The sequence below is a fragment of the Lepisma saccharinum genome, chromosome 3 (assembly GCF_977018435.1).
Source record: "Lepisma saccharinum chromosome 3, izLepSacc3.1, whole genome shotgun sequence".
In the NCBI taxonomy this organism is placed as follows: domain Eukaryota; kingdom Metazoa; phylum Arthropoda; class Insecta; order Zygentoma; family Lepismatidae; genus Lepisma; species Lepisma saccharinum.
In genome coordinates, this window is record NC_139231.1 from 26,895,299 (window position 1) to 26,910,655 (window position 15,357).

Below are 15,357 nucleotides of genomic sequence, written 5' to 3' on the forward strand. Positions count from 1 at the left end.
AGAGCGACATCAAGTTTCAAATAAGCCATGTGATAATCACCAAATGTCTTGCATTTTAAACTTTTCCACATCAATTTGGCATGGTGATAATCTTCATCAGTAATTCCAGATCCTCTGATTTTGCTATAAAATGCTTCTTGTGGTGGCAGGGAACACTCATCAAATTTAGAAAAATCTGTAGCATAGTCGTATGGATATACACCCTTTCGCCTAATTAATTTCAGGTCCTGATTTGGAAACAAAGCACGTGTGATTTTGAATTGATCATCAGATAATTGAGAGGCCAGTGTAGCCAGGCTAGCAGATAAAAATCTGTAAGAATCAAGAAATCTTAATTGAATAGAAACACCATCAACTTTAATTATCTTGCTAATAGATATATATTTTTCATCATTTTCAGCTAAAATATTTAAATTCTGTTTGTCAAAACCCTCGTATCTGATCAAATGATGGAAATCATAATTGGATGCTCCATGGCAAAATATGGGGATAAATCTTGGTCTCTTGATCTTAATATTACAGCTATTACACAGGGCCATTAAGAATTTACCATCTGTATGAGAATGGTGATGTACCTTGATATTTGTATCTGAAAATTCACAATCACATACCGGGCATTTTTCTGCATTGTTGAAATCTTCAATCTGTTCCTCTGTTAAAGGCAACATAGGCTTTGATATTAATAAGATGTTAGATGCTATGTCACGGCACACATTTTCTATTCTATGTGCAAATATTTTGATGGCATTTGGTCCCTTGTATGAATATTCTTTAATAACAACACCATCCTGTACAACCACATAACAAAAGCTGGAAGGTTCATGTAGCTGGTATGGTGTAATTGATGATTCTTCTGGATCTGGGCTACAGAATGCAAGAGATTTGAGATTCGATTCGAAATCATAGACAATATATGCTGGGTGTTCCAACAAGGCTTCATACTTTTTGAATTTGCAATTTTCACTTGGATTGGGCATCACCATATGAACAGGTTTATGGTTCCCACAGTATTTCAGATGCTCAATTAACTTGTTTTTAGCAATTTCTGCATTCTCTTCACAAACACCATTCACCATTTTTCTACCATCAAATACAGTTAAGCATCTTCTGCACAACTTGAATATTGTATGAGTTTTGTCTAGTTGTGTTCTCACTAAAGCTTCAAGATTATGTATTAGAGTGTAATGGCATGTATCATCCCCTTCAATTAAGAGCAGATCAATCGGAATTGCAGATTCATCATCAAGTGTACTGATTCTGAGAGGTGCTATCAGGCAATTGCCAGTGGAACAAATAAATACATTAATAGATAATTGTTTGCCATTGATGTGCCTGGCCCTTTTTTCAAATTTATCAATATTCTGAACTGACATTGGATATTCCAAACCCTCCATTACATCGTCAAAAAGATGTTCATGTTGTTTGTAATAACTTATTCTCTCAGGATGCCTTGAAACTGGATACAAAGCAGCTAATATACACCACAAAAAGCATTTCTGGTCGGCGTTTTTTATATTGACCACGGCTCTTTTGTTTTTGATATTAGCAGGCAATGGCACATAAGTGGATCCTTGTAATGGGTTGAATTCAGAAATATTAACATAGAGCTTGTGTGATGAACCGCATAGGCTCCATCCTGACTCTCTTGCTGCAAATTCAGAGTGTTTGATATTCAGTTGATCTATCAAATTGCCTATTATTGTGTCTGAATTTGAATTTGAATATACAGGTACAGTTTCTGTTATGTGGGGCTGTGTAAATTTTGTGCCGTTTGGTTTCTTATATTGTACAAACAATTTGAGAGATAGCTTATAAGAGCCATTTTGTGCATTAAGAATTGCCTGCAGATCAGAATTTATACTGTTCAAGAAATTCTCAATGCCACATCTTGGCTCTGATACAAACCGGTGATCTCTTAATTGGCCGTTAAAACTGCTACGGATAGGTTCATGGCGTAGCTGTTTTGCTGCTCTGGCATTAACAGGTGCTTCGTGCCTTCTTTTCAGACCAGATGTAGATGGTTGTACAGAGCAAGTATCTTTATGTGTATATGTGAAGTATTGCATGCTGTATTTTCTATTGCATTTGGGGCAAATTTTTGTGGGAGTTTTGTATTTGTCTGGATTACAAATTTTTTGATGCTTGGCCCAATTAGAGCTGGATATATTCTTATTGCATTGATTACAATATTTTTGATTCGGCATTTTTGTTGTTGTTTATTATATACAATTTCCTGGGTTTCAATTCAAAACTTTATACTGGATAAAAAATATCAGTTGGGTTCAGCACTGTGATTTGTATGTGTGTGTATGTGTGTAGGTGTGTATACACTTAATATTTTTGGCTTTGGTATTTATATAAAATTTCCTGGGTTTTAAATGTAATCTCTATGGATTAATATTAATAATATTAATCTTATGACAGGTTGTAAAGCCATTAGCTTACAAGTGGAAAATCATTCACACTGACCCAGCGCAAATGCCTGCACAAACATGCATATCTTGAATAGCAATAACCTTGTTATGTATAACAGGCTGGGACAAATATAAGCTTGACTCTAAATATGAGTGGATTACAACAAATATCAGATTTTATAATGTTCAATATGAATTTAAACCAGTAAGTATGAGAAGCACTGTATCAACACGTCTGTTCCCTTCAGTCACTCTCTCATAACTAGCTGATGCAATAATCGGGAATTTCTGTAAATACTGAGGAAAAAAATCAATACTACCGTCTCGGGAATTCCACACACTGACGCAGAGGAGAAACATGCAAACACGAAGCAATTCTAGAGGTAGGCTCTGCATATTACATTGTTTTAATATTAGATAAGCAAATTGAATAGTATCCAATTAAACTTAAACCAGAAGTAAATATGTATAGGTGGGTATAGATACAAGTTTATAGACAAACTGATGCAATTTTTGTAAATCTGCTTGAGGGGGGTTTGATCTCGAACCCAAAGCCCCGTATTTACAAAACAACAATATTAACATTTCGCCATCAGATTTTATGAGGACTCAAACCAGAACCTTTTGATTACAAGGCAATGCACCACACTCCACTCGGTCTCAGAACCCAATAGATATCAATTCAAGATTCCTGGGATTTTGACAGATAAGCTTAATTTCTGGTGTAGCCAAAAATTGACAAATTTATGAACAAAAAATCTGGCTGATGCAAGTTTTAAGTATAAACAAATCAATCTGAAGAGCTCGTACTTTCTGAAAAATTCCCGAGGGCATTTTTACAAAAATCTTGGATTAGACAAGATTCCACACTTGAGAAAAAAGCTCATATGGGCATGTTGAGCAAGTTTTAAGTGTAGCAAATCTGCTTGAGGGGGGGCTCGTACTTTCCGGTCCTGTCCGTACCACAAAACCCACTACTCACATGTGTAGAAAAACAGTATTTTATAATCAAGGAAACCTTTCGGCATGACGCAAGTAAGTCGGTAACGCGTCTGACTACCATGCTAAAGGTCCCGGGTTCGATCCCCGGCCGGTTCAAATCCGGGAACTTTTCTAACGATGGAAGCGGCCCCGGCGCCCACCCAGCGTCGAATAACATGGGTACCTGGGGGAAACCTTGGGGGGTAAAGGCGGTCAGGGGCGTGATGCTGATCACATCACCCCCACTCACGACCGGATCAAGAAAGTGTGGGGCGTTACCCCCACACCCCCTATACGCCTTCATGGCGTGGTGCTATGCACAGGGGAGCACTTTACCTTTACCTTTACCTCAATCACAAGCGCCTTTAGAACAACAGTAGACTTCATTGTTGTGGATGATACAACTATTGAATGATTTGTTTTATTTTACTTCGCTTTCTATCACTTTTGGCTAATCGCAAATATGAATAGGAGTGATGATATTGATGAAGTTGATGAAGAGACACTCACAAAGAACAAACATGCGTAGGCTCGGGATTCGAACCGGAAACCTCTCACGCTGTGCAAAACACACTGACACGAAAGGGAGGTGGATGATCCAACAATCGTACACTCTACTGACGTAACAGTTCCTATTAGTAGTAATTCAGAGTTTCAGACCACTGTTTATTGTATCTTGAGAATGCTGATATACATTTTAAAATAATTTTGTCAAGAGATCATACAATGTTAAGAGTTTTGAAACGAATACTAAACATTTCCACTGGCACAATATTAGGCAGTTAGATACTAACGAAAAAATATTTTTTTAAATAAATAGTTTTGTGGGTTAGGTGGTAGAGCAGCCACAGGCTGAACTTCTACCACGAGGACTTTATCAACTTGTTTGACAAAAACTTTTTTGTTATTTTAGTTTTTAATGCACTTCACTGTTCTTGCGATAAATTACACGATGCAGTGGTCATTAAAGAAAGATACGTCAGTCAATATTGCTTATTGTAGCATCACACAGCATGAGCAGAGGCACGAGCGCGAAAAACCGGGTAGGAATTCTACTTCTGTCGTCTGCATCGGAAGTACAGCGCCTTGAATCGGAAGGCAGGAAAGGTCACATGGCCCCTAGAACCAATCAGGTCTCCGTACGCCTGCGTATGGCGAGAGCATTTCGCCCGTGCTGTAGAGAGCCAAGCCACAAGCTTTCCCTCCTTCTCTCTGCCTACAGGCAGGCATGGTCCTGTACGCCAAACCTAGCCGGCGTCCGGCAAGCAAAGACATTAGAGAAATGCTACAAGGAGAGCTGTTAGTGGAGCGTTGTAGACGGATCGCGAAAAATAGCTTTTATAATGCCATTATGCTCAAACATGTATATAATTAGTCACGTTTTACTTTATATTTACGCATTTTTAAAATTTTAAATCAGGGAACGCCGGGCGTATGGGCGTATTAGGACGCTACGCTACTGATGATATATATTATTAGACCCAGATTTATGTATGAAGAGGCAATGAGCTAAGAGCATTGTGAGCCCCCCGCCCCTCTATATGCAATATCACTTACAAATTTTGAGCCAAGTTATATCATGAGGTCAGTTACATTATGTACATTTGCCACATTTCAAAGGTTTCACAATTTCGATGTGTGGCCCTTTTCAAAGCAATTTATACCCAGTGTATGTTCCTTTGCAGCCGAAGACCCAGGGCTGCAGCCCCCAACCCACCTAAATCCAAGGTTGATCTTATTTTACACTTAACTGTAATACAAATAGCTAGGGACATTGAATTTTCGCGATGCACGAAATCGCGAAATGTGAAAAAAGATGCAATTTTGAACATTCTGCAATTAACTACACCCCCAATGATGAAATATGCACGAGTTTTATTCGCGAAGTAATGCGAAATGTGTGCTTTTCCACGAAATGAACGCTTTTTCGCGAAATAACCGTGAAATATCATCAAATTCAGTAGAAAACACGCAAAAACCGGCAATGAAGGTTGTGCGCGCAAACTGTCGATTTGTAACGAAATGTTTGCCTAAAGTTTCCTACCACTTCCAGCTGAAGAACGTTTTATTTTCGATCACATTAGGAAGACGCTGCAAATTGGGATTTCCCATGCACATAATCTCAGTTCGAGAACTTCGCTCCCTGTCAAGCTGCATTCATTTCTTCCCCCGAATGTCTACTCAACTTCCAGTTTCATTGAACTTGCTAGCTTTCTTTGCCCCTGCACCATGGCCTCTAAATATTAAGCCTTGTCTAGCAAGAAAAGTAAACTATCCTTGCCCCACCCAATCGCCGCTACTGACAATTACAGTTGAAATCTAAGTACTTGTATATGTGTACAGTATATAAAAATGAAGTAGTTTATCAATTTATAGCTCTTTTGTATGTTGTTTCCTCTCATGATGAAAAATTGTGTGCCAATTTAATTTTTTTCCACCGCTGGTATATACCGCTGACTCTAACATTTTATTTACCGCTCTCCTCAGTTTTTATTTACCATAAATTTGTTTCCCTACAAATAGCGTTTAAAATCAAACTGGGGAAAAAATATTTTAACTGTGAGTTATTTCTGTAGAATGACCTCTAGCTATAAGATTTCACAGGAAACTATTACATCTCGAAATTTGTACTTAACATACTAACATATCAGAAAAAAATATTGCACAACAGCATTAAATGTTGACCTGAAATGTAAACATGTACTAATTTACTTATTTTCAGATAACTTTAATGATATTTAATCCTAGACATATTAAATTAGTCCTATATCTAGGCACTATGCTTTGAAACTTAGAAACGTAATAACTCCTTTACCTCATATTCAATTGTTTTCGAAGTTTTACATCATTTGCAACAACATGGTAATTCTCTACATCAACTGCGTGCTCGCCATTGAATTAGGAGGTTTCCATGGAACATTCTTATTGTTAAAAACAATTACAAAGTAGATGCATTTTCTCGCCCTGTGCTGTAATTGTTGCCTAGTAATAACATATGTGCACACTGTGGTGTTCTTCCTTTACGGCAAATTCTTAATTGCTTGTAATTCTCTTTGTATATATTTACAAATCAAGAATTTACAAGGTAGCGCATATTGCATATTCACGAAGAATGAAGGTCCAAGGCTTGAATTGAATCAAATATACTGAAAATATTGCTGACTGATTTTGATAATAACCTGGATACATATTGCCCGTTTCCCGACCGCGGAAGCAAAGACCAGCTCGAGAAGACAAATCTACACGTGACAGGGGAGGTAGGTAGTGCTGTAGTCCAAAAATTCTCACAGGGTATAAGCTGTTTCGTGAAAGGCTAAATGGAGAACATGTTTATATTAACTTTTTAATGTGTTTCAATTAAATATATGGATGAAAACATTTAATTTCTACAAAAAATGTCTTTCATAGTAGAATACTAATGAGAATGATAATAATCTTCGTAAAAGAGACATTTTAAAAACTAAAGAATATCCAACGCGTAGCATGTTATTGAATTTTTCTTCTTGATAGCCTATTGCTTTTGTGAATAATCAGTTTCTATACTTTTAATAACTTTAATAGCATTGCTAATTACAAAAGAACTGAAACATTTGGAAAATAAAATAAAAACCGAAATAATGAACAGAAAAAGCAAAAATTCTATCTTTTCTTCGTTTTCTCCGTGTTTAAAACTGTAATACACAGTTGCGTTTAACGGTTTGGGCCTTTATAGTCTGCCACCAATTGTTGTGGAAAAGGGAAACAAGAACATTGCTGAGACTTTCGCTTAGGCTTTATTCTATACTTCGAAATCTCAAGTCATGTAAATTCAAACTTCTACATTGGTTTTGATAACAAAATACAGTTCTCATTGCAGTGTGCTTCTCTGCTCAGTGCTGTGGTAAAAGTCAATCAGAGTAAGCGTTTTGTCATCTGTGACTTTTGTTAACGAAAAGCTTTTTTGTTTGTGGCTTTTGCTTGTTGGTTGGGCTACTTTGTTTGATTGTTGCTATGCCGAAGTCGAGGTGGTGGAACAGATTACTTGCCTGATTGATGTATATTTAGGAATTTATCCACAATAGATGTGACATGATTACCTCATAATGACAATGATAATGAAAATTTCACTATTGACATTTTTTGAAGTTGGCGGGAATATTTTATTCTCATCCACAATAACAGAATGAAAACTTTCGTATCGGAGTTCCATATTGGCTTATCAGTGATAATTTTCTTTCGACGTGTCTAACAATTTCTCCGGGATCTTAAATTATTACATTTAACGTATGTTTGCGGTCAGAGGTCTGAACCTTACGTAATTATGGAACATGGAATTAACGTGCATGTACGGTCAGGACTGTACGGTTGGCAACTGGTTCACAGTTCCTATTGATAAGATCAAGTGGCACCTGCGCAGTATAACAATCTGACGGAAGAAAACCTAACACAATTGCACGTATCAACTTGCAGCGCAGCCATAGGAAAATATAGCTGAACTTAGATGTTCGATTTTATGTTTTTCTTAACAAATAGTGCCCTGTTACACGATCTTCCTGTCGTGCCGTCTGGCAATCTGGTATCTGCTTTCTACGCTGTAAGATGCATGCAATTACGTGTTAGGATACTTGGCCAAAAGTCTGGTTATTTGGCATAGAATGACCTCGTCCGTACTTACCCTGAACGTTGGTCGCCAACCGATTGGTTTTACTAGCGCAGCATGGAAAGTGCAGAAGTTGATCATTGCATAAGACGCCAGATAGAAATTCGATATCAATGGAGCAATGGCGTTCAGTTCAGCTGTAAAAAATTACAATGAAATTTTAATAAATTTAACATGACTTGATTATAACAAAACTATGACAGTTCAAATAATAAGTTGTTATTTCCTATATATATATCCACATACACACATACACACACACACATACACACACAGTTCTATTACTAGAAGTGAGGGAATGCGGAAACATGCTATCCCCCCCAGTAAAAATAATTTTAATAAAGCACCGCCCAAATAATTTGCATAGGCATCCCCCTAGATAATGGCTTGTCTACAAATCGATCCATACAAGCATTTCCACGGTTGTTCCAGAATGTCCACACATGTTTGGTCAAGGTTCAATCTCAATGATGTTCATTACAACCATTCATCTGTGACATTTTAACAATACTAAGGTATAAACGTTAACCTGAAGGTCGTGTGAACCTCCTGCAACCATTTTTTTTTGTCACTTTATGATCAATTCTTTCGCAGAGTGAGTTTGAAACCAAAAAAGATCAAACTTCATGTCAATTCAAAACACAAAACAGGACTCACCAATGAGAAGGAATGCTGATGAAACAAAAAAGGTCAAAACGTAGCCCCTGTACGGTTCGCCTGCTTTGCCGTAGCCTTTGGAGAAGAAAATGAGGCCAGGGTAGATCCTGTCTATGCCCAGTGCTTGGATCAGGCGAGGGACCGAGAGCAGGTTGGTCAGCGCCGTGGACAGGGTAGCAGCGAAGCACCCAGCGTAAATGAGATAATTGGACAGCGACACCAATTGCATCACCTACGATGGACGAAAAATACACTAGTTAAGATATTTACACAGAAATAATCACTTATTGAGAAGATTAATCAGGACAAGACATTTTAAAAGGCAGTGAAAAAATATATGGATGCAAAAGACAATCAATGAAGAACTCTCACCTGGAAAACCATTGAGTGCATTAGATATGAGCATAAAGGGAAACGCATAAGGAGCATAAGTGTTTGAAAATGATGGGAATTATGAACCAAAGGAGAAGGAGAACAAGCGTGTTAAAATTACATATTCACACGTCTGTGTACTGAAAGCGATAACAATAAGTAGTACATGCATGGGCACACTTCACTTTATGGCAGGAAATTCACATTTAAAATATGAAAAACACTAATGTTGTTGACCAAGGCAGTTTTTTAAGATTCAAAAACACTTTATACGTAACGTTACTACCCTCTATTAGCAACTTCAGTGTTTTAAATATGGAAACAAGGCATAATTATATTACCATTAAAATATTTTTTTTATTTATTCGTGTGCTTTCTACAGAGAGAATCTCCAATTACAGGAAAGCTTACATAAATTCAAATAATAAATATATAAGAGTGTAGATTACATATAAACACATACCCACACAAATGCATTTATACACACAAGATAACAAATGAAGTACTACAGGACATATATCCCACCACATACACATATATTCATAGTTCAGAACATAGCCTTTATATAGTATTGAACAGCAAAAAATAATAAAAAAATGAAAAAAAATAGCATAGAAGGTAAAATACTTTCAGACTAATGGAAAATAATCCACAGTACAGTAGAAAATAATGCACAGTAGAATGGATTCACATATGTATATCTAGTCTTTTTCAAAAATTGGTTTTAATGTTTTTAGATACAAGGAAAGTGGCAGACTGAAATCTAGATTTTCATGCGTTGTAGAAATATTATTATATGCAGAACAAAGTCTGAATGAAGGCGATGACTTGTATTTTTCTGTTCTCGGGATATCACAGAGGAAAAGGTGTCGCATCCGAAGATTAGATTTTCTAGTATTAAATTTAAACTGATGAAGAAAGTTACTATTATCCAGAATTCCATTTACTGTTTTGTAAAGAAATATTTGTTGTGCTAATTCTCTCCTACTACTGAGGCTTACATAACAAAACTCTTTCAATAAATACTTATAAGATAATTTCATCTCGTAAGCAGATACTTGATTCTTCTTGCAGTATAAGTACCGTAGAAATTTTTTTTTGAATTTTCTCTATTCTATTTTTATAAGATATAAACCCAGGAGACCATACAACCGACGCATTTTCGAGTTTACTTCTTATCATACTGTTATACAATAGCATAATAACATTTAAATTATTTAGGCTCTTTGAGCTTCTTATGAGAAATCCTAGCCGTCAATATGCATCCTTAACAATATTCGAGGTATGTTCATGAAAGGATAAATTACAATCAACAACAACACCAAGATCTTTGACAGAGTACACTTTTTCGAGCTTTTCATTACTAATTCTGCATGAATACTCATATGGGTGTTTATTGATCGAAAATACCATAAAGCTACATTTGTTAATATTAAACCTTAGATCGTTATCCATACTCCAATCATAGAGTACAAATATATCATTCTGAAGATCTAACATATCTTGAGTACAATTAATTTCTTTATACAGTTTAACATCATCTGCGTATATTAGAAATTTGGAGTGCTGAAGTTTATGTGGCAAATCGTTTATAAATATAATAAACAGAAGTGGTCCAAGATTCGAACCTTGGGGGACTCCAGAATTTACAATATATTGATGCGAATCTGACTGTTTGTAAGTCACATATTGTTTCCTATTGTGAAGATACGAAATAATGAGAGATAATATGTCACTCGTAAAACCAAAGTTTGCAAGTTTACATAGTAATACATCGTGATTTAATTTATGAAAAGCTTTGGAGAAATCCATGTAAATAGTGTGAACACTTGACCGATTATGAATTGCATTATAAATATCTTGAATGAAATTTACTAAATTTGTTACAGTGGATCTATGAGGAAAGAATCCATGTTGGTTACTATTTATGTAACTTTTTACATGATTAAAAATTCTAGTATATAGAATTTGTTCTAGTACTTTGACTGGAGCACTGAGGATTGCAACTGGTCCATAATTTTCCATGTTACTACTATCTCCAGATTTCAAAATTGGGCACACGCGTGTTAATTTCCACATATTTGGAAAGTTATGTAATTCCAATATTAAAATAAATATCACCAGTAAAGTTTTTTTCAAGACATCGGTAAATCCCTTTAATACGTAAGGCGGTATGCCATCTGAACCTGCTGCTTTTTTAGGTTTCTATTTCTTGATAGCATGATTAAACTCGTATTCAGTAATTCTTTCAATACATAATGAATGTGGAACGCGTAACTCATCATTTCCTGATACTCTATATGAACTAGGGGAATCCGCATAAACAGATTTAAAGTAGTGTGCAAAGGTATCTGCAATATCCTGACTAGTATCGAAAACTTTCCCATTGAAAACCATAGCACTGTTACTGTGTCTATTTTTATCCTTTTTGTTTTGAACAAATTTCCAAAAAGAGCGCGAATCATGTTTGATAGTCTCCTCCATCTCTTTAGTGTAATTAAAATAAGCTTTATTTATCAATGATTTTGACTTTTTCCTGGTGTCCTCATACTATAATTTACTGTGAGAAGGCATGAAGGAAAAATAAGGTCTCGAAACGGAAATATATTTAAAAAAAATCAGGGAGAAAATTTAGGAGGTAAGAAGTGAGCATCAATTTGCAATTCAAAAACATTCATAGCTTGTTATCATTAACTTCGCAACATGAATTAAAAAGTGTTGTACTACGAAGCATGAACACACTTAATCATGCATTAATAAAACACTCAAAAGGTGTTTTTTGAATTTTGAAGTTTGAGATTTTGAATTTGGTTCAGAGTCTGAACAAGACCTTGCTATAAAGTTGAAATGTCACGTTTATTGTGTGTTTGACAATAAATTTTGCCTTGGTCAGCATTTTGACTGTTATATTAAATCATGGAAACAAGACTTAATAGTGTTATCAATAATCATGCATTAATCAATCTAGTCTTAAAAAACGGAAATTAAGTGAATTAAAGGGAATATCTCTGCTGTCAGTTATAGAGAAAAACTTAAGATTTTAAGACTTAAACCAAACACTAGAAAAACCTTAAATTTACTTGTGGTATCGGAACTAAATTTTCCATCATTGGAATTTTAAGCTGCACACATCTATCAACTCGAACTCACCGAGAAGCTATTATGCAGACCATAGCTGCAATGTCCGCCAGGAGCGAAGCTGCAGTTGGTGCACTGAGCCATACATGTTCCATTTACGAGGTTGCTGACAATTCCGGTGGCGTCTCTGACAACGGAAAACCCCGCAAGGAGCACAAATATTGCGTAAGAAGTCATCGATATCAGCAAAGACAACAGCGTTCCTTTGGGGATGGAATACGATGGGTCCTGGAAATATATGGATAACATGTAGAAAATAGTTTCTAACATCAGTATTTACTAATTTACTAATGCCCCTTAACTGCAGACAATTGGTTCGCCCCTCCCATTAAACACGAAAAATGAAATAAGTGTTATTTTGCTCTAAATATGACTGCCTCCAGGAAAATATTTCCATCCCTTCTCTGCCTCCCTCCACTATTTTTTTTAACGCCGTCACTGCCACAAACTACTAAGGTGTTTTTCCATTTCACATATCCAGATACTTCATAGCATGATGTTTTCTTTCCACAAAACCTGGTATTTCATCCCATCTTGTCTCCTTACCACATACCCAGGTACTGCATCTAATATTTATTCCTTTCCACTCGGATATTTCATAGCATGTTCTTTCCTTTCCACATTCCCAGGTATTTAATCTTATGTGGCTTCCTTTCCACATATCCACGTACTTTATGCCGTGTTCGTTCTTCCCACCTACCCAAGTATTTTATCAAATATTTATTCCTTTCCACATAAGCAGGGACTTTATCCTATGTTTATTCCTTTCCACAAGGCTAGGTAATTCATCGCAAGTTTATTTATTTCCACATATACAGGAATTTAATCCCATTTTAATCATTTTCTAATACTCATTCGATGTTTATACAATCCAAGTATCCAGTTACTCATTCGAACGTCACAATGTAATTAGCATTTTGAAGTAGCACTAACAATGCACGTGTCATGCAAATATCACGCATGTGTTTCCTAACTCGATTATTCCTGAACTGGTACTTACTTTCAAATCTCCTGATATATTGGCTCCTGCCTGAATTCCAGTGACCGACGGAAAGAAAATGGCAAAAACAGAGAAGAAGTCCTGGCTCACTTTCTGGCTGTACCTGTAGTCAGGGTACCAGTTCTTTTCAAACACCTCCGCTGAAAAGAATCGAAAGGACATGTATTAGGAAGGAAATCACATAATGAAAACATCTGTAAATTTATCAACACCTACCAGTATGCGTATACTATATTTTACACTACATTGTAAAATATAGTATTTACTAGTTCGTAGGGAATAATTAAACAGGAATCAATGTTTTGAAATCACTTATTCTTAGATCCGTACATGCACTAGCGTTATGTAGCATACGATACTTACCGTACTCTTCGAATATATAGGTTTATATCATTTGAATTTTACTTATTAATTTCTGAACAGTATATTTCTTTCTGCCTTAAAGGGTTGTCATTCTTATTTAAAGTCATTTTACCACATCTTGTAGACTTATTTTTAAATTAGTTCCTTTTACGAATGTATTTATTATCGTATCATACTACACGGAAACGTGCTTAAAATTTATAAATTACCAACTGAGTGGAACTAAAAATATATACAGGGTAAGTCAGAAACAGTGCCGGATCTACAAGCCTCAAAACCCTGCAGTGCGGGGGGCGGGGGCGGAGACATGTAAACCTTTAAGGCTCCCTCAGCCATTACCATAGTAGATGCTTCGTATATGCGTATGTAAAAAATAAACTTAGTTACTCAGGGCTACAGGAATGAATATAATATATACAGGTAAAGTTCCCTGTGCATATAGCTCCGTGTTAGGAAGGCACATTTGAGGTATGTGGGCCCTACATATTTTCTATGACGGCTAATTTGAAGGTGATGTGATCAGCATCACGCTTCGGCCGCCTTTACCCCTCTCCCGGGTACCATTTGATTTGAGGCTGGGTGTGCCCTAGAGTCGCTTTATTCGGGCACAGAGCCGGAAAAATTCCGACCTTAGATAACCCACCCCCGGTTCCCTCCGCGGCAGTCAGACTAAAATCAAATCAGGCTAGAATTTTACGAGAAATGCAGTGGTAAGGATTTCTTCAACCTATTTTTAATCAGGAACAAGTTACGACTGCATGATTATAATAAATGTATCATTTTAGATGTGTGACAAAAAATGGGTTGAATTCAATATGGCGGACGTCCGTTTGGAACACACCAATGTGGTTCCCCCTAAGCCTAACCTATTTTTATCATGACCAATTGTACCCAGCCTAAGTCCTTTACTTTTTATAGAGGGTGTTATGGGACTTTTGAATCATCCTCTAGGCCCTTACATGTGACTTTGTCAACATAAGATCAAGAATTGCACAAACCCACGCATACGTATATTTATGGGGGGGGAGGGGTGTAAAAATGGTTAGTTAGAGGAGCCCTTTGGTAATATTTTCCGGCAGGGCATGATTTGTAGATCCAGCACAGGTCCGAAATATGGCTACACGTTTGAAGTCAATGTAATGTGTTACTGTACAATGCAGAAGGAAATGGTGAATAGTATATCAAAATTGAAACTCCATTTTTTTCATTGTACATAAATGTCACGCGCCCGAGCTTACGTCATTAACGATGATGGCGCTGAACATGAAGCAGCAAGTTACAATTGCAGCATAAGCAATTCCATACCACAATGATCGTGAGACTGACAAGATGTGATTGCAACGTAAGATTGTTGCCGTCGACTGTGGGAAAGTGGAGAAAACGACTGCTTACATCAAATTGTTGTTTAGTTTAAGTTCATTGCTATGCACACGTCCCTCATGATCATTCTGGTACGCAATTGCCCACGCTACAAATGAAACTTGCTGCTGTATCTTCAGCGCCATGGATAATGATATAACCTCGGGCGCGTGATATTTATCTGAAATGAAGAAATGAAGTTTCAAGTTTAATATACCATTCACCATTTTCTTCTACATTGTGCAGTAACACACTACATTTACTTCAAACGTGTTGCCATATTTCTGACTCACCCTGTTTATAAAGATAGAGAACTGAATTGCAACATGTATGAGAAACCACTAGATCTCTCGTGCTTCACCACAAGTTCAGTGATGGAGCATATCTCCCCAGTCCACGCTTCTTCAACCCCTTCATTCCCCAAACTTTCTCCT

At 36.6% G+C, this 15,357-nt stretch overlaps 1 protein-coding gene across 1 annotated transcript in view; it reads right to left on the reverse strand.

Moving 5' to 3' along the window:
* Nucleotides 1-15,357, reverse strand: part of NKCC (sodium potassium chloride cotransporter) — a 102,600-nt gene that overhangs the window by 48,360 nt on the left and 38,883 nt on the right. The window contains exons 6-9 of the mRNA XM_083118365.1: nt 13,202-13,341; nt 12,214-12,429; nt 8,692-8,923; nt 8,050-8,171 (exon numbers count right to left, since the gene is read on the reverse strand). Coding sequence (XP_082974491.1) covers nt 8,050-8,171; nt 8,692-8,923; nt 12,214-12,429; nt 13,202-13,341 — 710 coding nt within the window. The remainder of the gene's footprint in view (nt 1-8,049; nt 8,172-8,691; nt 8,924-12,213; nt 12,430-13,201; nt 13,342-15,357) is intronic.